Genomic DNA, 25,850 nt, shown 5'->3' with positions numbered 1-25,850 from the left:
CCTTCCATGTTGGGGTGGGAGGGGTGGTGAGGGCCAGGCCTCCTCCCCACCAGATACCCTGAAGACCAGAGAGTGGACACTGTGGACATCACCTGCATGCCCTCTGGCCTTTCGCTCAGGAGCCTTTGGGTGTTGGGCTTCCTGGGATGCCTGCCCTTCCTGGCACCTGTGGAAGGGACCTATGGGGTGCCAGGGCCACTTTGGTAGGACTTGGCTGGAGGGAGGTGAGAGCTTGCAAAGGTCCCACAAGACCAGAGGTTGTGTACTCACGAGTCCACACATGCAGTGGGGTCGAGGCCAGGCTCTCAGTGGGAGGCTCCTGTCCCCCAAGCCCGCTGAGGGCAGTCACCTGGATGGTGTATCTCCTTCCTGGCAGCAGGGACCTGTGGGTGGGAGGGCAGGGAGAGGCTCTGCTGCCAGACTGTAACTGCTTCCACACAGGCGGGCCTAGCTGTGGGTGATCCTGCAGGCGGGCTCCTGAATGACCAGATTTGTGGACTGAGACCTGTGGGTTCCTCACGTGGGAACTACTCCCTGATCTGTCTCTGTCTAGTACAGGGCAAGGGTCAAGAATGGCTCACACCTGCCCGGGATGGCTGTGGTGCAGAGGCCGGTGTTCAGGCAGGAGAGGCCAGAAAAGGGCACTTGGAGATCACTATGCAGAAGAGGGTCAAGGAGCAGGCCTCACTGCCCTCCTGCAGGGCCCTCGGCAGGAGTTCCTGGCAGAGTTCCCAGCACCCTCGTGCATGAGAGGACCTCGCTGCCCCCACAGCTCTGTGCAGTGTGGTTCATGCTAAGCACCCATTTCCTCCTGGGTACCCCGAATTGACAACAGGTGGGGGTGCCCCATGCCCAGCCCCCGATAAAAACCCTGGGTGCTGCGTCTCTCACAGGCTCCCCTGAAAACAGCACCTCACACATCGTCATGCCTGCTGGTGGCCTGTGTGACTCCATTGGGAAGGGCCCTGGAAGCTCACCCCTGGCCCACCGACTTCTCCCTTCCTGTGCGTTGCACTATTTCTCTCTTGTGAATCCCAGCTGGTAGCACAGCCTCTGCTGAGTTTGGGGGGGCCCTAGTGAGTCATGGGTGGTCCTGGGGACCCTGACTCAGTCACCAGGGCCTCATGTGCGTTTTTGTCACACCAGTCCTTGGAAGTGGGCAGTCCCCACAGAGCAGACCTGGGCGTCTGAGGTCAGAGGCACAGCTGACTAGGTGGAGGTTTCCTCAACTGGCAGGCACAGATTCCCCAGCCAGTCTCCCTCCCCCACTCTCCTGTCTTCCAGCACCCCCCTCCAGCAGGAGTCAGAAGCCTCACTGGCTGGCGAACCCGAGTGGGCCGAGGCTGTGAAGTCTGAGCCTTCACCGTGGGGCCATTCCAGCATTTACTTCAATCCTCAGCCAGTCTCAATGACTGATGTTCATGTGAGTTGTATTGACTTTGTAGTTTCGTTGTATTTGTAATAAGTAAACATAAGATGTTTACATGCCTACTTTAAGGTTCTAACATACAATTTGAACAATATAAAAATTTAAGACAAGTGTAGGGGTGCCCTATGTCTCCCTTTCAGAGGGGCCTGCGTGACTCCGGCTAGGATAGCCCTGTACCACTTTCTGGGTGGCTTGGTTTCATTATCTGTGCGGGAGACATGAACCCCAAGTTTTAGAGTGTCCCTGCTTTGTTGGGCACTTTCAAACACCTGTCTGGCAGCACCTGTGACGGGGAGAGGCAGGACTAAGGGCCGGAACAAAGGGGAGCTCTGCTTGTCAGGGCTGAGCAGGTGCTTGTGAAACACAGGAGGCGCACACACACCCCTGCTTCTCAAGGTGGGCGGGGAAGGTGGGGAACGGCAGGGGAGGGGCACAGAGGGAGAAGGAAGGAAGTCCTAGAGCCCCGAGGGAAGGGAAGGCCGGTCCCCTGCTCTTACCCAAATGTGAACCTGTCCACACTCTTGTCCATATCAGTGGATTGGTCCTCCTGGGCCTCAGGATGCTGGATGGACACACGGACGCCACTGACAGTGGCATGACGGATCCTGTGCAGAGCCCACCGCACTGAGATGGTGCTGGCTGTCACATTGGTGACCTCGAGGCCCTCAACTGGGCGGGGTCCTGGGGGGCAACAGGCCCCTTAGCTGGTGATGGCACCTCCTCACTCTGGGGGAGGGCAGGTGCTTGAGACCATGAGACAGGACTCAGGAAGTGTGCTGGGTGGGGGGTCACCGAGAGGGGTCCAAGCGAGGCGCTGACCCATCTGTGCTTGCTGGCTGCGGCCTTCAGCCACAGAGGGACTAGGGTCAACCGGATAGGCTCCAGCCTGGAGTAGGGGTGCAGGCAGCTTCACCAGAGGACTGCGGTCTTGAGGCTGTGGGGTGGGGCCCTTGGGACACATGGACCATGGGACCTCCTTTTTCTTTCCCCTGGCTGTTCTGGTTGCACTGACAGTGAATATTTGGGCGATGCTGCAGCCTACCGAGGATAGAAGCTGGGGAAATCTTGGGCTACTATGGGGAAGGGTCTGAGTAGACCACAGGAGCCAGGACGGGAGCCCTTGTTTCCTGGCGGCGCAGTACTCAGTCCGGTGGGCAGCATCCCTCCTGCCCACCCTGGTCTCCTGGGGAGACCCCACTCTCACTCTGATGGTGGAGGGATAGGGATGCCATTTCTTCCTAAAGCCAAGCTCAGGCTGAGCCCACTCTGCCCCACAAGCTCACTCTGGTCCTCCTGCTGGCCTAGGTGCATTCTCAGTGCCTCTTAGCTGGCCTTCCCATCACACACCTCTCCTGAGTCTCTCATCTCATCCCTTGCTTGGCCCTCAATGTCCTCAGGGTCAGTGTCTGGCTCGGGCTGGCAGGTGATACCCGGGCACCTTCCTCCTTCCATGAGGTTTCTGTCCATGCCTCTGAGCAACCTGGCCTCCCTCCTTTGCTGGCATGAGTCCCCACTGGTGGGTCCTGGCTGTCTGGCTTCACAGTGCTCTTGGGGATGGCCCTGCCTGCCTGCTTTGACCTGTGCTAGTACCTGGTGTGGTGGGAGCAGAGCCTCTGTGTGCTGGCTATGCTCTGAACCCCTACCAGCTGCCCTCATGGACCCTCCATGCTGCCCAGGGGACCACTGCCCCATTCATGGTCTTTCCTCCAGCCTCCAGCACCCCCTTCCACAGTCTCCCACGCCTATCTGGCCTCCACCTACCATGGGTTGCTCCCTGTGGAGGACCAGGCCCTCCCCGTAGATCCCAGAAGCAGATGAGCCAGGTAAGGCCCCCAAGGCCTCCCTAGACTATGCTTCCCCCTCCTGTGCAGCTGTACCCAGAGAGGCATCCGCCCTGGCAGCCCCCTTCTCTAGAACTGCCACCAATATGCTCTGTCCCCACCCCCTCAGAGTTGCTGTCTCCCCCCTCAGCATGTTGGGGTGACCTCCTGGGCGCCTTGCTTGTCCCTTTGGCACCCCCCAGCATGGGCTGGCCCCTGGCAGGTGCCTTCTTGGGGAGCCCCCCAACTTCTCCCATGGCCTCACTCCTAAGCCACGGTGCTCTGGAGCCTTGGCCAGTGTGCCTCTCCTGGTGGCCCCAGGCACATCCATGTGGGCACTCACGTGTGCGGGTCAGCAGCAGCACTGGCCTGCTGATGTCATTCTTGTTGTTGGCATTGCGCTTGACCGAGAACACAGAGATGTTGTAGGCTCTGCCGGCTGCAAGGGCGCGCAGCTGGTGCGAGGAGCGGCTCCGGTCCACAAAGTCTGTGCGGCGGTAGGCACCGTCTGAGGATGTGTAGGTAACTGCGTAGCCATCGAGCATCTGCCTGGCGGCCTGACCTTCAGGTGGACGCCAGGAGATGGAGACCCCACTCTCTTCCACTTGCTCCACCTTGAGGGCCGTTGGTGGGAAGAGCTCTTCAGGGTTTCCGTCAAGAACAAGGGAGGGGTGGTCAGCTGTCAGCCACAGAAACCCTGGCTGCCAGCCAGGCGTCTCACCTGGTGGCTCTCGGGCCTGTCCCCCCCGGGGTGGAGGTGGGCAACTGCTGGTGGGGAGCCCGCTCCTGTTGCCACAATGGGCCATTTCACCTGGTCTCTGGCCAGTGCCTCCTGGAGGGCCTCATGAATGTGTGCGCAGGTGACTGCCTTTGCCCTCCATGGCAGGGTGTGTGTGTGTGTGTGTGTGTGTGTGTCTCAGATGTGTGTGTACCTGTGACTGTATTTATGGCTCCTGGGCAGTTCTATACCCCTTCCTGCTGCTTGGGCAGAGCCCACTAAGCGACTGCCTAGACACTTTGCCCTGGGGGTGCTCAGAACTTTGACCTGTCCCCTGAGGGGTCTGTGCCCTCTGAGGGAGGAGGGAGGTCCACCCACTGCGCTGGCACATTTGCCACCTCACCTTTGGCACAATCCTTGCCCGTGTAGCCCACTTTGCAGGTGCAGCTGTGGGACCCATTGCTGGCCAAGCAGTAGCCGCGGCCCCCACAAGGGCTGGAGAAGCAGGGGTCACTCACTGGGGAAGAGGAAAGGAGCAGTGAACACTGGGGCCTTACCTGCTCCCCCAGCGGGACCCTTGCTGTTAGGGGCAACAGGTCCTTCCTGTGTGGGTGTGTTTGTGGGGTAGATGTGGCTGGAACCATCATAGGAAGCGATCTGAAGAGGTGAGGGAGGGGCTGCTCTCTGAGGGGAAATGCAGGGCTTGCCAGAGGTCTCACCGGGAGGCTGGGCACATCATCCCACCACTACTCCCAAGCCAAGGTAGCCTGGTAGGTGGTGACTCAGGGTGGGATGAGCAGAGGGCTGGCCTCTTCTGGGGAGCAGCTGGCAGCCAGGGCAGTCTCCCTCTGCACTGGGGCTGTGGGCATCGAGGGGACCTGAGCTCCCCAGGCCAGGGCCAGGACCCGCAGGTTCCCAGTGAAGCCGCGGGAGCCCCCTTATCACTGTCATGGCCACTAACCGTGTTCCAGGTGCGCATTTACCCACCCCAAGCTTGTACAGTGAGACTCCTTGGCCACAAATGGCCCCCATTGTGCTTATGCTGGGGCTACCAGCACCACAGTCCCTGGGCCTAAGACCTCACCCCCAGCAGAAACTTCACCAGCCCAGCAGCCTCGCACAGCCCACACAGCCACACAGCGCAGTGCTGCCAGCCAAGCCCAGCGTCAGGGCTAGAACAGGACCTGCCCCTGGGACACTACACACCCGTCCTAGGAGGAGAGCTGAGACCAGCAAATTGAAGAGACAGTTGCAGAGAGTTGCAAGTCCTATAAAGAAGGAAAATGGGCAGAGAATTCCCAGGTGTAAGGAGAGGTGGGCACTGGGACGCTGGGGCTGCAGCGAGTTCCGCCCACCCAGGCTGGCCATGGAGCCAGCCTTGTCTCTTGGGGTGAAGTGGGGCCATTGGAGGGGCAAGTGCAAGAGGTGGGTAGCTAGCATCAGGGGACCCAGCAGAGGCCTGAGTAAGGGGCCTCTGGAGGAGCTGGGGCTTGGCCTCTGCCTCCCTACCTGTCTCACAGTGGTAGCCGAAGAAGCCCTCTGGGCAGACGCACAGGTAGGCCCCGCCACCGTTCTCACACCGGCCTCCATGCTGGCAGGGGCTGGAGTGGCAGCCATCCACCTCTGGAGAACACCCAGAGAGTTGGCCAGAGCCGCCAGGGGGTGTCTGGGGGAGGGAGGAGAGGATAGCGGGAAGAAGGGAAGGGGGATCGAGGAGAGATGCCAAGGAGAGATGCCGGGTGTGGGGGGGGTGGTTTGCTGGGGAAATCCCCCTTAGCCTTGGAGCTCCCTTCCTGGGGTCCCTCCCCCTGGGGGGCCTGTCTAGCTGGGCCAGGGGCCCAGCCATTTCCCTCTGCTCACTGATTGGCCCAGGGTCTACGCTTGTTGAAAACAGGTTTGTCCAGGGCATCCAGGGCATCACGAATGTGGGTGAGGGCCCAGCCACTCAGGGGACCCACCCAAGCACAGTGCCTACCTGTCTCGCAGTGGACTCCAGTGAAGCCTGCAGGGCACTGGCAGACAAAGGCCCCTGGGAGGTCCCTGCAGGAGCCTCCATTTCTGCAGGGCTGTGCTTGGCACTCATCTGTCTCTGCAGAGACAGGGGCACTTGTTTGTCTCTGCAGAGACAGGATAGGAGGCTGCAAAGTCCTACACAGACTCCAGAGAGGTGGGACATAGGCCTCACACGGCTGTACACAGGGCTGCATGGCCCTGCGTGGGCTTTATGTGGACCTCCAGGGGCCTCCACAGCCACCAGGATTTCATGTGTGCTCTGAGGCCTTAGCCTGATGCCCACCCTCTCCACTGTCCACCTGACAAAGGCCCTACCCCCAGGTCACTCCCGCATTTCACTGTCCAGGCTTCTCAGGGGCCTGGGCACATTCTAGGCCTGGCTCTCCCTGGAGCAGGGTCTCTGTCTCAGGGCTTAGAGCCCTACACAGGTGTGCAGGGTACAGGCTCATCCACCAGTGTACCCCACAGGCCTCCTCTCCCTCTGCTGGATTGGAGCACAGGGCCAGGAGTCAGGGTGTGACTCTCTCCAGCCCACCTCCTCTAGCCTTGGGGCAGAGGCTGCAAAAGGCAAGAGGAGGTCAAGGTCAGCTTCCTCAGCTGGGCTGTCAGTCTCCCTGGGGAGGTGGAGGCTGAGATGTTTGTAAAGAGAAGTAGGAGTCAGAGAGCAGGCTGTGCTGGGCCAGGCAGTCCGGGGGAGGGCGGGTGGAGTAGCGCCCTGCCGTCTTACCGGACCACAAAGGGCCTCCTTCCTGTCCTGTGAAGCAGGAGCCCCTATGCAGGCATGGGATCCACACTCATCAGCTTCTGAGAGGGGATCCCCGGTGTACAGGCACCAGGAGAGACACCAAGAATAAAGCGGTGTTTTGACTGGAGGCAGTGGTTTGAAGCCAAATATGATGGATGTAAGTTAGCTTTGTTCTGAGGAGCCGGACACAATTGTCCAGCACCCCTCAGCGCCTGGAGAGGCCCAAAAGACCCTGGAGAGGAAGGGTTGGGCAGTGGGCCCCCAGGGGGATGCTCATCATGACCTCGAGGGCTCTCATAGAGCGTGCAGGACTTTACTCTGTGGCTGGCAGGTGGCCAGGCCCAATCTTGCCAGTTCACATGTCGCTACCACATATGAGCCCAGTACCTCTGGGGACAAGGCCTTCACTTTAGGATATTTGCCACAGGCTTGTTTTGCATTTTAAACTGGGAATTAGGCTCTGGAATTCCAAGTGTTCAATTTAGAAAAGTTGAATTTTAATGCTTAAAATGTAACGAAATAAATGGTAGTAAGTAAAACACCCAGGAGCTAGAGTGCTTACTATCTCATCAGGTCACATGCACTTCCACGTCCCTTGTGATGCGGATTTTGGGGCTTATGATATCTTTGCCTCTTTAGTATTTTAAATTTCATGAATTACCTAAACAATGTATGTTTTGTTTTTGCTATTTATGAATTTTGTTAAAAGGACATAGTGATAAATGTATTCTCCTCTCACTGAAAATGGTATTAATGAGCTATCTCCATGCTGTCGGTGGGGTGGGGGGTTCTCTGTGTGAACACAACAATAATAGCATCCACAGTGGGAGTCTCTTGTACTCTGTCCATTCTCGATTGCTGGCATTTGGGTTTGTTTTAGACTTTCTGTTATTATTTAAAAAAAATGCTTTTATTTCCTTTCATAGCTCCTGGTATAGATGTGCCCATTTTCTTAGATTTAAACCTAGAAGTGGAATCTCTGGGACACAGTTTCTATGCATGGTCAAATTGATAGGCAGATTACCAAGCCCTTTTCAAAGTGTTTCTGACAATTTACGCTTCCTCCAGCAATTTATAAGCAATCCTGTTGATCCACATTACCACCAGTAGATGGCTTTCTAGACTTCTGCAGTTTTGTCAACTGAATGCACCTCCCTGTGCTTTTGATTTGCATTTCACTGATTACTAATACTTCTCTTGGCTATTTTTTGTTGGCTTTATTATCTCCTCTTCCATGAAAGGCCTCCTCAGTGTTTTGCTGATTTTCCTACTGGGTTTTCTTTTCTTATTGATTCATAGAGTTCTTTATATATTTTTCAAACCAGTCTCATATGTATGTATGTGTGGGTGTGTGTGTGTGTGTGTGTGTGTGTGTGTGTATACATATATATGTATATATATATAACTTCTTATATAGTCAAGTTTGTGTATTTTTTTCTTTTATAGTTAGTGCATTTTTTGTGGCTTAAGAAATCTTTCCTTATCCCAAGGCCAAAAAGATACCACGTAAAATTTTGTAGTTTTAGAAAAACATGTAAGTCCTTAATTAATCTGGAATGAATTCTTGTGTGTGGTGAAGAGTAGGGAACAATGTGATATTTTTCTAAATGCATAACCATTTTATTCCAGCTGTTGTGAAGATTTTCTCATATGCTTTTATAGAAGTTTATAGTTTTAGCTTTTATACTATGTCTGTAATTCATGTCACATACATAAACATCATATTTGGTGCTATTATATATAACATTGTTCATTTTATCTTATTTTTCAAGTGTTCACTGCTAGAAAATATTAAGGTTTTGTATATTGCCCCTCTCCTGTGACTCACTTGAATTTGCTTATTTATTCCATAGCTTTTTTGGTAGAATTTCTTTGGATTTCCCATGTGCACGACCATGTCATCTTTCTTCCAGTAGATGTGACTTTTATTTCCTTTTCTTGTCTGTGGCCCTGTCGGGGACCTCCAGGACAATGCTGGAAGGAATCAGTGAAATGGACACACTGCCTTGTTACTTATCACAGCAGTATCCCTCTCACAGTGAAGTACTTTGTTACCTACTGCTGTTTCATTGATACCCTTCATCAGGTTACAGACAGTCCCTTCTATCTACTCTTAGTTTATTAATAGTTTTAAGAAGTAGTTGAATATTTTCAAATGATTTTTCTGCATCTATTGAAACGATTATATGGTTTTCTCCTTCATATCCTAATATAGTGAATTACACTTACTGATTTTCAAGTGTTAAACCAACCTGTACTCTTAAGATAAACCCCACTGGGTCATGATATATTATCCTTTTTATGTAACAATGTGTTTGATTTAGTAATATTTTGTTAGGATTTTTATGTCCATGTTCATGAGGAATATTAGTTTGTAATTTCATTTTTCTTTCTTTTTGTGGAGTGCAGTGCAGAGCTTGAACTCACGACCCTGAGATCAAGACCTGAGCTGAGATCAGGAGTTGGATGCTTAACACACTGAGCCACCCAGGCACTCCTAATTTTATTTTATTTTATAACATCTCTGTCTTGTTTTAGTATCAAGACAATACTGATCTCACACAATGAATCAAGAGCTCTTCTTCCTTTATTCTCTGAAGAAGCTTGTGTGGGGTTAGTATTTTTTTCTTCAGTGTTTGATAGAATTCATCAGTGAGGCAATCCAGTCCTGCCATTTTCTTTGCAGAAAGGTTTTTAATTACATATTAAAATTCTTTAATGATATAGGGCTATTCATATGTTCTATTTATTGTTCTGTCATTTCTGGTAATTTGTGACTTTTAAGGTATTTATTCCTTTTCTTTAAGTTGTCAGATATATTGGCCTCAACTTGTTCACAGTATCTCTTCCTTGTCCTTTAAATGATTGCAGGATCCTTAGTGACATCTTCTCTTTCATTCTGATATTGCTAATTTTTCTTTTTTATTTCTTGATCAGTATAACTGGAGGTTTATCAATTTTATTGAACTTTTCAAGGAACCAGCTTTTGGTTTCATTGATTTTCTCTGAATATGTCTTTTATAATTACATTTTCTAATTGTAGTTGATATATTAAAATGCAATTTTATTATAATAACCTATATCCACTAAACATACTACATTTTCTATCATTTTCAGTAAGTTGCTTATAGATTAAGGCAACCATACTGCTTATAGATTAAGGCTTGCTTATAGATTAAAGACAACAGATACTGACATTCTTACTCCCTACCTTCATATTTTCATGATTTTAATATCTTTTTCTTACTTTATTGCATTGGCTACACTTCCAATATAATACTGATGAGGCTTAGTGACAGTAGGCATCCTTGTCTCCATTTTTTTTTTTTTTTTAAGAGATGGAGAGAGAGAGGTGGGGGTGTAGGGGGAGAGTGAGAGAGAGTGAATCTTGAGCAATCTCCATGCTCCAGTATGGAGCCTGACACAGGGTTTCATCTCACAACCCTGAGATCATGACCTGATCTGAAATCAAGAGCCGGACACTTACCTAACTGAGCCACCCAGGTTCCTCTCGTTGTCCCCAGTATTAAGAGGAATGTCTTTCTATTTAGGATAATGTTCATTTGAGGTTTGAGTAGAGGCACAGTAAAAGTACCTCAGAAGCTAATTTCCATTTTCCTGTTGGTAGCTCAGCATGACTGAGTCAGATCAACAGAAGCACAGGTTTTGAATTCCAGATCCTACCTCTATCAAGGATCAGGAGACTCATTGTTCCACAGCTCTCTTGATGTAACCTGTATTCTATCTCTATACATGTGTAAAGTTAGTGCTTGGCCACACATAGTGTGACGAGTCTGGTTATGCCCAGCCTAAGCACACCGCTCTGTGGGATGATACACACTTCGGGGGTTATGCAGGCTCTGCTACGTCTCTCTTTTAAGTTTTTCCTCCAATAAGTCCTATATATTTTATACGACATGTTATTAGAGGTGTGTATGTGTGATGTGATTTTTATCTGGTAAGTACTTTTTTATTCCTTATTTGGTAAGAGTTTATTTCATGAATGGGTATAAATTTTGTCAAATGCTTGTTATGCATGTATTGAGATATTTATATGCTTTTTCTCCTCCAGTTGGTTAATATAGCAGGTTTTCCTGATATCAAACTAATCTTGCAACAATCCAGCTTGATAATGGAATATATAGTCTTTATAGACTGTTGAATTTCTGCATCAATGTTCATATGTTTAACAGATCCATCATTTTACTTTCTCCAGCTGTCCATATCTGGTATTGGTATCAAGTTTGTACTGGCCTCGCAGAATAGATTGGCACATATTCTTTATTTTCTACTACATTTCTATTATATTCTATCTACATTTCTATTATTTTTATTATTCTTTCTCTGGAAGGTCCTGCATAATGCTGCAATGATCTGTTTCTCTGCAATTTGGTAGAAGTTACCTATAACATTGGTCTTGGAATTTCTTTGTGGGAAAATGCTTCTGCTTCAAATCCTTTAGACATTTATAGGATTATGTAGGCTTTCTAAATATCCTTGAGTCATTTTTGGTAAGTTATATTTTTCTGTGAATATTATGTCCATTTCTCCTAAGGTTTCAAATCTACTTGTATAGACTAGTTGATAGTATTCTCATCTTCTTAATCTCTGCTATATCTGTGGCTATGTCATCTTTTTCATTTATAAGGATTTTTATTTGTGCTATCTGTTTTTGCTGATCAGTTGATATAAGTTTGTCCATTTTCATAAGCTTTTCAAAGAACTAATTTTGGTGATCTCTTCTTTATACTTTGGATTTGACATTTCATTAATTATGCCTCTTACTTGTATTGCCTTTTTCTTCCTACTTTTTTGGTATAATTTGTTGTTCTTTTCTTAACTTCTAAACCCCAACATTTAGCTCACTAATTTCTGAACTTTTCTAACTATGTACTTAAAGTTCCCACAAAGCACAGGTTTTGCTGCATCAGACAAGTTTTTACATAGAAAATGGTCATTAATACTCATTTTAAATTTTCTTACTGTCCGTATTTCTTCTTTGATTTATAAGCCATTTCAAAGTATCTTTAAAAATATCTAAACATAGAGATTTAAAATTTATCTTCTTGTCATTAGTAACTCAATTTTTTCTGTGTGTTCAGAGAATGAATTAGTTCAAATTGTTAGTTGTATTATTTGAATCTTCTTTTTGCTGATTTTTTTTGGGGAGGGGGCTTCTTAACCTGAATTGAGAGAGGTGGTTCAAAATCTCATAGTATTATGGTAAATTGTCAGTTTCTTCCTGCAGTCTATTAATTTTTGTTTTATATATATTGACACTATTGTATGAGATGCTTGAATGTTTGCAATGATCTTCTTGGTGATTTGGAACCAATTATCATTGAAAGAGACCTTCTCATCCTTAATGATGCTTTACATTTTAAGAGAGTATATTTTGGCTGATATTAGTATAGCTAAACCTGCTTTATTTTGATCTGTATTCACCTGATATTTTTTTTCCATATTTTACTTTGTCTTTTTAAGTTTTTAAGTTTATGATTTAAGAGTATGATTTATGATCTAAGAGTGTATAGCTTTTTTTTTTTCTTTTATACTTATTTATTTATTTTAGAGAGAGAGGAGAGGGGGCAGAGGAAGAGCTAAAGAGAAAATCTTATGCAGACTCTATGCTGAACACTGAGCCTGATGTGGGGCTCAGTCTTACGACCCTGAGATCACAAACTGAGCCAAAACCAAGAGTCGGATGCTTAACCAAATGAGCCACCCAGGTGTCCCTAGCTTGTTTTGTTTTGTAATAAATCTGGCAATGGTCTTTTATCTGGAGAATTTAGCTCATTCATGTTTGTCTGCATTTTTTTCTATCATAATCTTAATTCTGCCCTTTTTCTGCTTTTTTCCTCTCTCCTGTTAGAGAGTGAAAAACTTTCCTATAATATTTGATAATCTTCCCTTCTCTTACTCCTTACAGAATGTTCTAGGTTTATCTTACTATTTGAATACTATCTCAAAAAAAAAAAAAAGACCTTTTTTGGGTAAGTCTTGAAGCTGTGTTTGCAAGAGGGTATTATTTTTGAGTAATAGTTTGAATAAAAATTTTTAGGTCTTAAGTTTATTTACTTCCACATTTACCTTGCTTGGTATTTGCTGAGCTTCTTGAATTTGTGGGTTGATTTATTTCCTCATTTTTAGAAAATACTCAGTCACTATCTCTTCAAATATTTCTTTTGCCTATTCTGCCCTCTCTCTGGGACTCCAGTTATGTGCTTGTTTGTTTGATATTTACCACAGATTTTGTGTGCTCCCTTTTTAAAAAAAATTATTTATAAGTAATTCCTAATTCATTTCTTCTTTCCAGTCTTTGGTTTGGATAATTTGTTGACCTGCCCTTGAGTTCTGTGACTTTTTCTTCTGTAGTATCCATTCTATTGGTAAGCCTATCCAATTTACACTTCATTTTAGATGTATTTTTTTATTGTGTTTTTGAAAGTTTTCTTTCCTCTGCTCAAATTTTCTATTCTCTCATTCATTTTGCTTCTCTTTAACATATTGATAATGGTTATTTTAAAGTCCTTGTCTGCTAATTCAAACATGTGGTTCATCTGCAGGTCTGTTTCTATTGACTGTTTCTTCTTGAGGTTATATGTCATAATTTCTTGCTTCTTAGACATACTATACACAAGAACAGAGAGACCAAAGTAGAAAATACCTATCCCTAGGATCTCCATGCTCTGCTCTGAGTCGGAAAATTAGCCTGAGTAGCTGATCTCTGATGTTATCCCAGAGGTGAGCTGGCCTGGACCTGGTGCACAGGGCTCGTTAATGCCAATTCATGATTGATTTTAGATGCCTGAAGGTTGGAACAGACCTCTCCCTCCGGGGTGGACCTGGGAATCTCAGCCTTATGAGGGTATGAAATTTCTCTGCTTTCCAGACCAGCCACTGTCTTCCCATGCACTTAATAAAAATCCTGTGGAGGAGAATTGGTGGGTGCTGAGCACTTGCTCTGTATCTATGTGACTCCTGATTCCAACCCATCATGCTTGCTCACATAATCATTGAAGGATTAGTTGGATTTCCCCAGCTCCTCAAAGTGCTCTGTCCACACTGGATTTGCTCCTAGGCTGATAGCAGTCCCCAGTCTTTCTCACCTAGGAAGGGCTCATCTGTACTTCTTTGCATACTGATATGCATATCTGATAGGTTAAATGATATCATTTTACAGGTTCTCTGGTTCCTTGAAATTACAGTGAGAGTGATGGTGTTTTGTGACTGTCTCTATGCTCACTGAATGGATCTCCTCAGTATTTAAAGTCTACCATTTCATTATCTTATATCTGATGGCACTGTTGAGAAGTCTGGTGCCAATTGGATTATCGTTCTTTTGAAGACTCTTGTTCTTTTTTTCTCTAGATAGTTTAAGAATTTTTTCTGATTGTCTCTGATATTCTTAAATTTTGCTATAATGTGCTAATGTTCCTCTTTTCTCCTGTTTGATGTTCTGGGGCCCTTTCAGCCTGTGGTGGTTCATTTGTTATTCTGGGAACTGAGCTCCATAGTGGCTCCAACATTTCATTGTGTTTTTATTTTTCTTTTTCTTGGACTCCTGTTATCTCAGTGTTGACACTTCTGTCCTCCACAGTGCCTACATCTCATTCTCACAGACCTCCCTGCTTCTCTGTGGGAAGAGTCCTCAAACTGGTCTTTTAGCTCATTAACTTAGCCTTCATCTGTATCCATTTATAAATTGTGTCTGTTATTTCAACTATTATAGTTTCTCAGTCCTCTTTTCCACTCTCTTTTGTTAAAAATGATTTATCGACCCTGCTTCTTACGACTAGTGCCATGTTTCCTTCCGTGTATCTATCATGCTTATATATATGCTTGTCCACCTTCTAAACTTCCACTCCCAGTAGTATATGTTGTTTGGATTTTATTGTTACTGTCTTTGGAGAGGGCTGGGCTTGGATAGATAGGAGGACAGGAAAGACCCTCGGGACTAGGCAGCCCCATTTGTCTTCCAGAATTCCTCACCTGTGTAGGGCTGCACAGCTTGGGCTCTGCAGGGCATTGGGACAGAGCAGTCTTAGGTAGTCCCTGAGCTACTTTGTTTAAAAATCCTTGTTTGGTGAAAGATGTGTTAACATCACACAGGTTTTCTGATGAACAGAGTTAGGGATGCTTAGGCTTAATGCAGCACACCTGCAGTTGTGTTAGTGACCCTGTGTCTGCAGGGGCATGGGGGTGCCCTGCCTCCAGGCCATGTACCCCGGCACACTGTGGGAGCCCGAGGTGAAGCTCTCTAATGCAGCACTCCTCAAATAGCTCTGGGGGTCCTGGGGGGCTTTGTTCAAATGCAACATTTGCTTCCATGGGTCTGGGTGGTGCCGGGGTAAGAGGCCCTGAATCCTAATCTGCCTCTTGAGGACTCTGCCTTTGGGCTACCTCAGCCTCAGCTGCTTCATCTGCAGGGTGGGCATATGGGTTGGATGCCCTGCTCTAAGAACAGGGAAGACCTAAGTGAACAGTCCAGAGTGGAGCTGGCACTAGTCCTCACCACCCTCCCCATAGGGTCATGGCCTCACTTTGCAGGAAGGTGGGGGAGGGCCAGGGTCAGAACTGTGGTTCCTGTGCTCCTGAGTGGCCCCATTAGGAGGGTATGGACCCCACTGGCTCTGCCCGCGTGCCCGCCCACCCTGCCCCAGAAGGCCTGCAGATCACCGTGGCACTGTGGAGGTTCGCTCCAGACTCCCTGTGGCTGGCAGACTCGGACGTAGTTGGGGGAGCTCAGGCTGTAGCCTTGGTCACACTTGTACAGGGCCACGGATCCCAGCCGAGTGCCATTGAAGCGCAGTGTGGCATGTTTCACCTCTGCTGGGGTGCCGCAGTCGACCTCTGCAGGGACACAGAAGCCTTGTCCTGCACTGTGGGGCACCTGCCTGAGGCCCCTCCCTTTGCTTTGCCCTCTGCTCTACCAGGCCACTGGGCCTAGAACCCCTGTTCCCTGCACAGCCCTCCCAGGTGAAAGTGCCTTGACTTCCAGGAGTGGCTGCCCATGGTTTTCTCCTTTCCCCTCCCTCCTCTCAGCTCCGTCTGGCCCTGCTCTGCTCTTCTGGGATTAGGAAGAAATCCCATGCCTTCTGCCCCAACCCCCAGCCCTCTCACCCGCCTGGCATCGGCGTCCCATGTACCCTGCTCGACAGCGGCAGGAGAAATCTGTGCCCAGGTCCTCACAGGTACCCCCATTCATGCAGGGGCTCCGGAAGCAGGGGGAGGGGGCTGCAAGGACAGAGGGTGTCATCATCGCTGTGTCCTCCCCAAAGACCTCTAGGCTTCATGGGAGCTCTGCCTCCCACTCCTCCAAAGCAGGGCCACCCCTGCCCACTGGGAGCAGCTGCAGCCCCCAGGTGCCCTGTCTGTGCTGCCCCCATCTGGTCTAGCCTGCTGGCTTCTGCCCACCTTACCTATCTCACAGTGCCGCCCAGAGAAGCCTGGGGGACAGTCACACTTGTATTTGCCAATGTAGTGGAAGCAGGTGCCGCCATTGTGACAGGGGCCTGAGGCACAGGAGTCCGGCTTCCCTGGAAAAAAAAAGGCCCCCATGGGAGTCAGGTGTCATGCATCCATACCCAGAGCCCCTCCCCCAATCTCCAACATTCCAGGGGGTGCTCCTGACAAGCAGACGCATGGTGGCTGGGGCAGGACTTGGCTTCCCCCATCCAGGCTGACTCCAGCTGGCATGGAGCCGCACCGATCTCGCAGTGCCTCCCGGTGAAGCGGTAGGGGCAGCTGCAGTGGTACTCGCTGCCTGCCTCCCTGCACGTGCCCCCGTTCCGGCAGGGCCCAGAGCTGCACAGGCGTGGTCGGGCTGTGTGGACAAGGATGGGGAGAGACAGAAGAGGGTGAACAGGGCCAGCTCCCGGCCATGCAGCACCCATGACACCCTACTCATGTCTTCTCAACCTGTAGGCCCCATGGGCCCACCCATCTTCTCTTCTCTGTCCCGGGCCCTGGTGACCCGTGGCCCCTTCCTGGTGGAGAACTGGCCTGCATGGCAGGGAACACAGCTGCAGCTCATAGGACTAGGATCCACCGCAGTCTAATTTTTGTTTTCGGCACCTCTAGTGGCACCAGTGTATTTTCTCTGGGTCCTAACACACTCCCACGGCCCTGAGGGGCTCACATGTAGTGCCTGTGCTGTAGACATCTGCGTATTTAAAGGTCTGCCCTCCACCCCGAGGAATGGTGCCTTCAGAGGCCCACAGAGGAATTTAGCCCCTCAGCTTCTTCGACATTCTTGGGAGCGACTTGCAGCAGGAAGGGGGCCTGCCTGCCGTCCTCAGCCCTTCTCTCCCCACCATCCCACACCCTGCAGGGCCTCACAGGCTGCATGCCCAAGTTCCAGCCACTCCCCCAAAAGCTGCCACCACCCCATGTCCTGCTTTGGATGCCTTTGTTGAAGATGAAGGTCCTCGGCCACATGTGCAGAGAACCAAGACAAGGAAGTCTTCTCTTTGGAAACACCCTCCTCCTCCTGCAGGCGTGGCTGAAGCTGAGGGGTGACAGGGACCTGCCCTCAGGGCCACCATGAGAGCAGAAGATACTTCCAGGTAAAGCCACTGAGGCCTCTGTTCTTGGGACAAGCGAGGGCAGCAAGAGGCCCAGAGAGGTGTGTGTGGTCCAGGTGCTGAGCTCCATGAGGCAGGCATGAGCCTGGGCTCTGAGGAAAACCAAGTAGTGACCAGGGGGCCACAGAGCAGAACCACTAACTGAACAAGCAGCACCTGGGGCAGGGGCAGCTGTGCAGGACCAACACACAGAAGCTGGGCAACACATGACCCACTTGAACAGCAACTGAGAGTGGGTGGAGCCCTCTCTGCCCTGCCCTGCCCTCCTAACCCTGCCACCCCAGCCCCCCCCCTGCCCCCCCTTGCCCTCCCCCACCGCCCACCTTTCTCACAGTGCCTGCCGTGGAACCCTCGGGGGCACTCGCAAGTGTAGGAGTCCTCGTGGGCATCACAGGAACCTCCGTTGAAGCAGGGGTCTGAGTCGCAGGGTGATGGCAGTGCTGCAGGGGCAGAGGGTGGTCACCCTGCCATCCCAGCTGGAACCAAGGGCACTTAAAATATACTCTTTTCGGGGAAGGGTCTTAATTCTTTACACCAGGCTCTAAGGCCCTTCCCTGGAAATTCTTTTATTCTCAATTTTTCCAGAATTCTCCCTACCTCTCCTATGAGCTAGGATTGAGCTATGGCACACAGATGTTTTCGTGCCAGCACCTCCATCGTCTTCATTATCCAGTATGCAAACCATTAGTTATTTGTACACTCAAACACAGTGGTATTTAGTTACATACTGAATCAGATAGGCGTGAAGTAGTTTAATAGCTAAGCTAGGGACTTAGGGAGAGCTTGTAGGTGTCCAGAGGTGCTTTTCCAGCTGTGAGCTTCCCACAGCTGAGGGGTTAGACAGCCAGGCCCGTTTTAGAGAGGGCGACACCAGGAAAGGCGCACCCATCCATGGGGCTACTTGTGGGCCAGTAGAGAAGCCCTGGCCTCTGCCTGCTCTGCCCCCACTTTTTCCTGCTACCACCCCCTCCCTGGTTTCTAGGCAGGCCTGTGCCTGTACCTCCCACTCACAGTGGCTGACGTTGTGGTCCGTGTGGCAGACGCAGAGGTAGCTCCCACCATACTCCATGCAGTAGCCCCCGTCGGGACACTGCGTGTTCATGTTGCAGGGAGTGGCTGTGACTTCTGCAGGGAAAGAAGAGGCCCATTCATTTTCCCAGGGACTTCTCTTTGAGAAGGATCAGGTGGCCCCACCAGGATGGCCTAGTTCAGGCACTGGTGGGTGGGCCCCCTCCTGGGTTGGGAGTGGGGGATCATGGGACCACTAGTTAAGGGTCTGGATCGATAGTTTGGGCCCAGACCCAAGACACCAGCTATACTCTGGTTTGGGGGATTTTCAGGGGCAGGGCAGGAAGTGTGCCCCGCTGCAGCCCTGGGCACTTACCAAATTCACAGAGGAGCCCAAAGAAGCCTGGGGGGCACTGGCAGAAGGTGGTGTTGGCCCCTAGGCATCTGCCACCATTACGGCACTCACAGTGGTCAGGGGTTCCTGTTGTAGACCGAGGGGGAGCCTCCAATGTGGGGGTGCTGGAGGCCTGGGGCCCTCTCTTGCTCCTGACCCTGCCCGGCTCCTGTAGCTACTTTCCCATGAACACTGCTGTGCAGACACACATGCACACACACTCTTTCTTTCCCCCACCCACTTGTGGGTGTTTGAACACACCCCTGTCTGCCTTCCTGTGTGTACTACCCACAGGAGGACCCTGTCCTGGACTGTAGCCCTGGCAGCCCCAGCCCACTCACTCTCCCTGCAGTTGGGGCCGGTGTAGCCCTGGGGGCATTCGCACACATGGCCCTCATCTGCATCCACACAGGTGCCCCCATTCTGGCAAGGGGCCGAAAAGCAGGGATCCGGCACTGGGTGGTTTCCTGCAAGAAAGACAGAGGTCACCAGAGGCTGCACAGAGAGCATGGGGGTAATGGGGCCAAGGGCCCCCTCGTCCAGGCCCACAGCACTCAGTTCTCAGTGCAAGTGGGATTTAAGCCCAAGGCCCACTTTCTGGAAACTGGTTTCTAGTTGCCTCTTACCATCTGAGCCCCCTCTGTGGAGCAGAAGGCGAAGCAAGAGTATGGAGAGCCCACGGTGTGCACCAAAGGGCGCAGCTGAGACCAGGGGGCTCCAAATGCTTCTAATCAAGCATAACATGGTTGGAATTTGCCAGATACAGTTTTTGTTGATTTCTAGTTTAACTACTGTAATCAGAGAACACAGTCCTTTTCAACTGATTGAGCTTTATTTTATGTCCTACAGGATGGTCTGTCATGGTGAGCACGCCATGAGCACTGGGAAAGGATGTGAGTGTCGTAAATGTCACTTAGGTCAGGTGGCCTGATGGTGCTGTTTGCATCTTCGAGGTCCCTGCTGATTCCTGTGAATCACTGAGAGCGGCAGGTTGGAGCCACTGCCTGTAGTTACAGATTGGTCAATTTTTCCTTGTTTTCCCTTCCCCTATGATTTTGATGTATGTTCATAGGTGCAAGTACATTAGAATTGCTCTGCCTTTTTGATGACTTGACACCTTTGTCTTAAAAGACCCCTCTTCCTGGCAGTATTCCTTTTCCTAGAGTTTTCCTAGAGTTTAATTTGTTTGCTATGAATATAACCACTCCCAACTTGTCTTGATCAGTGTTTGTCACTGATTGTTTGGGTGCTCGATTTCTTCATGTGGTTCAGAATTTATCTTTTTAAATAGTTTATGGCAAAATTGACTTTTGGTCGATGTACACTTCTATGAATTTTAACACATGTATAGATTTGTGTTGCCCCTACCACAATCGGGACACAGAACATTCCATTACCCCAAATACATCCTTGTTCTATCTTCAGGGTTATAGACTTCCTCCCCTCCTGAAGCCTGAGCAACTACTGATCTGTTCATCACCACAGCTTTGTTGCTTTAAGAATACCAGAAGTGGAAGATTACTCATGAACAGTATGTAATCTTTTGAGGCTGGCTTCTTTCACTCAGCATAAGGCCTCCAAGATCTGTCTCAGTTGCGTGATCAGCAATCATGTATCCCACGAACAGCAAAGGACATTTGGGTTCACAGGTTTTGGTGGTTGTAAATAGACATGCTATAAACATTTGTGTATTTTGTGTGAATGTAAGTTGTCATTTCTTTAGGGTTAATAGCTAGGAATGAGATTGCTGGATCATATTATAAGTGTATGTTTAACTTTATGAAAAGCTGCCAAGTTGTTTTCACGGTGGCTAAACATTTGGCATCACCACCAAAAATACGTGAGAGTTCCCACAGTTCTGTGTCCTCACCAGTCAGCACTTTTTATTTTAGCTATTCTGATAGGTTTGTGGTGGTATCTCATTGTGGCTTTAATTTGCAACTCACCAATGACTAATGATAATGACAAATGACTGCATTTATTCATCTGCTCCTTTGCCTTCCAGATACCCTTTTTGGTTAGATGTCTTGTTTAGATCTTTTGTCCATGTTTTGGTTGGTTTCTCACAGTTGAGCGTGGAGAGTTCTTTCAGAACTCTCTGTTCTGTCTCAGAACTCATCTGTTCCAGATGCCAGCCCTTTGTCAGACTGAGTGCTTTGAGCACCTCTCGAAGCACGCAGCCTGTCTTCTTGTTCTCTTGACTGTGACTTTCATAGAGCAGCCTGTGTCACTCTGATGAGGCCCACTTCTGTTTTTCTTTGCTGGAGTGTACTCTCCATGCCTTATCTAGGCATTGTTCATGTAACTGCAGGTCACACAGATTTTTCTCCAGTGTTTTCTTCTAAGAATGTTATGGTTTTATGTTTTTCATTCAGGTCATGATTCATTCTGACCTAATCTTGTACAAGGTGTGAGGTTGAAGTTGAAGTTCAGTTTCTAGAAGAGTGTCTAATTGTTCCAATACCATTTGTTGAAAAGATCATCCTTTCCCCACTGAATTGCTTCCATGCCTTTAAAAACACCTTGGCTATACTTGTACGGGTCTACTTCTGAATCCTCTCTTCTGTTCCATGGATGTATGTGTTAGTCCCTTTGCCAATACCACAGGATCTTGATCACTGTTGCTTTATAGTAAGTCTTAACACTAAGTAGTATGATGCCTCAAAATGTATTCTTTTTCAAAATTGTGTTGGTTATCCTAATTCCTTTGCCTTTCCATATAAATTTTAGAACCAGCGTATTCAAAGCTACAGAAAACTCTGCTGAGACTTTGATTGGAATTCTGTTAAGTCTATCTATCAGTTTGGGGAGACCTGACATATTTACTATGTTGAGTCTTCCAATCCATGAACATGGATGTCCTTTCATTTATTCAGATCAGCATACAAGTCCCATACATGTTTTATTAGATTTATACCAAAGTCTTTCAGTTTGGGGGAAGCTATTGTAAATGTAAAATGTTTTTAATATTTTGGATCAGATTACAATGCCCAATGTAGGGAATTCAAGAGTTCATAGATGACTGTAGGGTTGCAGCCTGAGATCCCCCCTCTCTGCAACCTCCCCATAGTTTCCAGTGCTCTAGAGCTGCCCTTTTTGTCCTTTGGCAAGAGAGCTAGGGCTTTTATTGCCCCACACTACTACTTTCTTCCTGTGAGTGCACTCATGTCTTAGCCAAGTGGTGGGTGGATAGAGAAAAAGAAAATGATGGAAGTTGCCCAGTCTTGCGGAGCTGTAGGACTTCCAGTTGGAGAGAAAGTTTCCTCCTGTCAGTTTGGGCCCCCGAGGGAATCCCCCCCCTTTGCTGCTATTGTTGGTCCTGCTTCTCATGCCCAATGAGTGGCTGCTCTTGGAGCTCTTTCCATCCATCTGATGCTCACTTTTCTGGTCTGGGAGCTGCTTTGAGTCCAGGCGGGGGTGGACACCAGAGGGAAAAAATCGTGAACTCACCACTGGTTCTGTGGTGCTTCGAAGCTTGGTCCTCTTCCCCAATCCACCTGCTACTATTTATTTTTCAGAGTCCTCAGATAGCTACTCCATGCATTCTGTCCAGGGTTTCTGGCTGCATTCAGTGGGAGACACAAGGTAGAATGTGCTTACTCCATCTTATCCCAAACCAGAAACCCATTCCAATTTTCAAATTATTTTCAAATTATCTGTGTCTTTTTATATTTATAGCCGGTTTCTTGTAGATAGTATATAGTTGCATTTTGCTTTTCAGTTCAATTTTACAATGTCTGCCTTTTCATTGGTGTGTTTAACCAATTAACGTAACTATCAATATGATTAAACCTACCATCTTGCTCTTGGCTCTCATTTGTCCCAATTATTCTTTATTCCTTTTGAGTCTTGAAGTTGAAGTTCAGTTTTTAATGGAATTAAATGGAATTGGATTAAATGGAATTGGATTAAATGGAATGGAATTTAATGGAATTAAATGGAATAATAATAATATTATTATTGGATAAAGTGTTTTTAGGATTCCATTTTATTTCCAATACTGGTTTGTTGGCTGTAACTATTATTATTATTTTTTCTTTTTCCTCTGAGTTTATAATGTATATCTTTAACTTATTGTAGTCTACCTTCAAACAGTATTACACCACTTCATATATAATGCAAGGCTATTACTAAATTATTTCCATCTTTCCCTTTCTATCCTTTATGCCAGACATTGATAAACTATGGCTTGCAGACCAAATCTGGCCTGCCATCCATTAAAAAAAAAAAAAAAAGCTTCATTGGGAAACAGCCATGTCCATTCATTTATGTATGTCTATGGCTGGCTGCTTTTCCATTGCACTGGTAGAGTTGAGTATCTGTGACCACATGGCACATAAAGCCAAAAATACTAATATCTGGTTCTTCACAGAAAAAGCTCATGTACTCTGCTTATTTAAGCTATTGAGGTCATACATTTTATTTCTATAAATGTTATAAACCCATAACATATTGTTATTTTTTGTGTTAAAATTGTCTTTAAAGAGATTAAAAAGTAAGAAGAAAAGTATTTTACAGGCATACCTTGGAGATGTGGTGAGTTCAGTTCCAGACCACTATAATAAAGCGGATATGGCAATAAAGCAAGTCAAATAAATTTTCTGGTTTTCCAGTGCCTATAAAAGTTATGTTAACACTACACTGCAGTCTATTAAGTGTGTAATAGCATCATGTCTAAGAAAATGTACACACCTTAATTAAAAAATACTTTGTTAAAAAATGATAACCAACACCTGAGTCTTAGTGAGTCATAATCACTGACCACAGATCACCATAACAAATATCACCATAATTTAAAATTTTGAAATATTGCAGATAAGACACAGAGACACAGTGAATGAATGCTATTGGAAGAATGAACCTGTTGGGCTCGCTTGGTGCAGGGTTGCCACAAAGCTTTAATTTGTACAGAACACAGTGTCAGTGAAGGGCAATAAAATGAGGTGCGCCTGTGCGTTTACCCAGGCATTTACTGTTTCTAGAGCTCTTCATTTATTTGTGTAGATCTGGATTTTCTTGTGCCATTTTTCTTCAGTCTAAGTAATTTCCTTTAATGTTTCTTATAAATAAGATATGCTGGTGATGAATAATTATCTGTTTCTGCTATCTGAAAAATATCTTAATTTCACCTTAATTTTTGAAAGATGATTTTTCCTGTGTATAGACTACTAGGTTGACAGCACACTGTCTCTGGGCTTGTGTTGTTTCTGATGAGAAATCTGTTAGATTCTTACTTCTCTGTATGTACTGTGTCTTGTCTTTTTCCTCTGGCTGCTTTTCAGGTGTTCTCTTTGTTCTTGGTTTTCAGCAATTTGACTATGAGGTGCTTCATGTGATTTTCTTCATGCTTTTCTTGGATGTGTGGGTTTTAATTTTCATCAAATTTAGAACAAATTTGGCTCTTACTTCTTCATTCATTTTCTGTGCTCCTCTGGTCTCCTCCCTCCTTCTGGGACTCTACCCATACATACACCAGACTGCCAAGCAACCCCACAGGTTGCTGAGAATATGGTCCTGGGTATAGTCTCTCCTTCCTGTGCTGCTTGTTGGGCTGTTTCTTTCTTCACATTCACTGATCTTCCCTTCTGCAATATCTAACCTGTTGTTAATATAGCCAGTATATTTTTTAAGTTGATATTTTATGTTTGTTTGTTTGTTTGATCTCCTAGAAGCTTGTTTTCTTCTATCTTCTACTTCTCACTGTGTCTTTTTTCCTCAATGGTCTTGAGCACATGGAGCATGTTCACAGTGGACGATTAAACACGCATATCTGGGCAGATAATTTCATCATCATCTCTGCCATCTGTTTCTATTGATCTGCTTTTCTCCTGGCTGTGGTTCATATATTCTTGATTCTTAGTATGCTTGATAATTTTTGGTTGGGTATTTGGAGGTCCTGGATTCTGTTATATTCCTTTAAAGAGTATAGGATTTGATTCTGGCATATGGTTCAATTACTTGGGATTGTTTTGAACCTTTCAAATTTTCCTTTAATATTTGCTAGGACAGGTCAGATTAGTCTTTATTCTAGTGTTTATTTTTCCATACCAGCAAGATAATACCCCAGTAAAGACTCTCTCCACCTTGGCCATGGGTGTGAGGAGCTCTGTATGCACTCTGGCTGTAGAGAAGTGAGTCATACCCCCCCACCCCCATGCTGAGTGAAGAGGCAAGGGGTCCCTCTGCAAATTCTTCTTGTACTCTCCCCAGTCCCTCTGAGTAACTCCATCCTTTCTGGAATTCTCCCCACCAATTGCAGCTACCAAACTAGAATCTCTGTCTCCATGACCCAGAGACTCAGAGAAACTGCTAGAGCCTGGATCTGCTTGCTGCACAGTGGCCTGGAAATTCCCACGGGCAGAATATAGGGTGCCCTTCCTTTCAGTCCCTCCTCACAGGGGTAGCAACCCTGTGATGCCTGTGGTCCTATGGCAGAAAACAGTCATTTCATATATATTTTAACTGCTTTTCTAGTTTTGATGGTGAGGGAAATTCTCAGAGCAGTCAATCTTTCTTGGCCAGAAGCAGAAGAATGGGTACTCTTTTTTTTTTTTTTTTCAATTATCTCTAATTTTTGTCCACCTTCCTGTTGAATCTGGGTAGAATGACCAGACTGCCACCTTGTAATGGGACTAATAAGCTTTTACTAAGGGTGAAAGTGTCAGTTCTGTTGTTTCGTATTGGTTGCTTTTCTTTGTATCATTGTTTCTCTGCAACAGGTGGTTTTTTTGCAAATCTTTTGAAATCACTGATCTGTTTTCTAACACGATCTTAGTTAAATACACAGATATTAGATATTTAGATAACAATCTGGGCAAGGTGAACTGTGACCCATCACAGTGATTTTAAGCAACCAAACAGGTAAAGTTGCTGCGCTCCCCTCCTCCCCCTCTGCATGGCAGAGCCTCACCCTCTCCTCAGGACACGGGCTGTCCTGTGTGTGGCCCTCTGACCAAAGGCTGATGGAGGGCATAGCATCCATCTATATCTTACTTATGGGTAAAATTTAATTTCCTTCTTAAGTTTTTAGGCTCAAACTAAATCTGACAAGCTTCTCATGAGCTTCTCCCAGGGGGAGCAGCTGCCCATGCTGTGACCTTTGCTTTGCTGGCACAGTGGCCGAGTAAGGCCTTTGGT

General features: G+C 47.5%; 1 protein-coding gene across 9 annotated transcripts in view; it reads right to left on the bottom strand.

Moving 5' to 3' along the window:
* The window catches only part of LOC111145172 (sushi, nidogen and EGF like domains 1), an 82,094-nt gene that overhangs the window by 20,920 nt on the left and 35,324 nt on the right, over positions 1–25,850 (bottom strand). For all 9 annotated transcript variants that reach the window (XR_002640458.1, XM_022499903.1, XM_022499928.1 and 6 more), the window contains 14 exons: positions 19,055–19,180; positions 18,696–18,800; positions 18,323–18,436; positions 17,635–17,751; positions 16,435–16,551; positions 16,148–16,264; positions 15,849–15,962; positions 15,405–15,578; positions 5,943–6,056; positions 5,477–5,590; positions 4,371–4,484; positions 3,593–3,889; positions 1,927–2,110; positions 271–383 (listed from right to left, as the gene is read on the bottom strand). Coding sequence is in view for 8 of the 9 variants with exons in the window: in XM_022499903.1 (XP_022355611.1) it covers positions 271–383; positions 1,927–2,110; positions 3,593–3,889; positions 4,371–4,484; positions 5,477–5,590; positions 5,943–6,056; positions 15,405–15,578; positions 15,849–15,962; positions 16,148–16,264; positions 16,435–16,551; positions 17,635–17,751; positions 18,323–18,436; positions 18,696–18,800; positions 19,055–19,180 (1,920 nt within the window). In the remaining variant the exon portion in view is untranslated. The remainder of the gene's footprint in view (positions 1–270; positions 384–1,926; positions 2,111–3,592; positions 3,890–4,370; positions 4,485–5,476; positions 5,591–5,942; positions 6,057–15,404; positions 15,579–15,848; positions 15,963–16,147; positions 16,265–16,434; positions 16,552–17,634; positions 17,752–18,322; positions 18,437–18,695; positions 18,801–19,054; positions 19,181–25,850) is intronic.

This window comes from Enhydra lutris, unplaced genomic scaffold (assembly GCF_002288905.1).
Source record: "Enhydra lutris kenyoni isolate GAN:26980312 unplaced genomic scaffold, ASM228890v2 scaffoldscaffold1, whole genome shotgun sequence".
NCBI lineage: Eukaryota > Metazoa > Chordata > Mammalia > Carnivora > Mustelidae > Enhydra > Enhydra lutris.
Note: the sequence above shows the minus strand (reverse complement) of the source record. Positions and strands in the feature narration are given on the sequence as shown.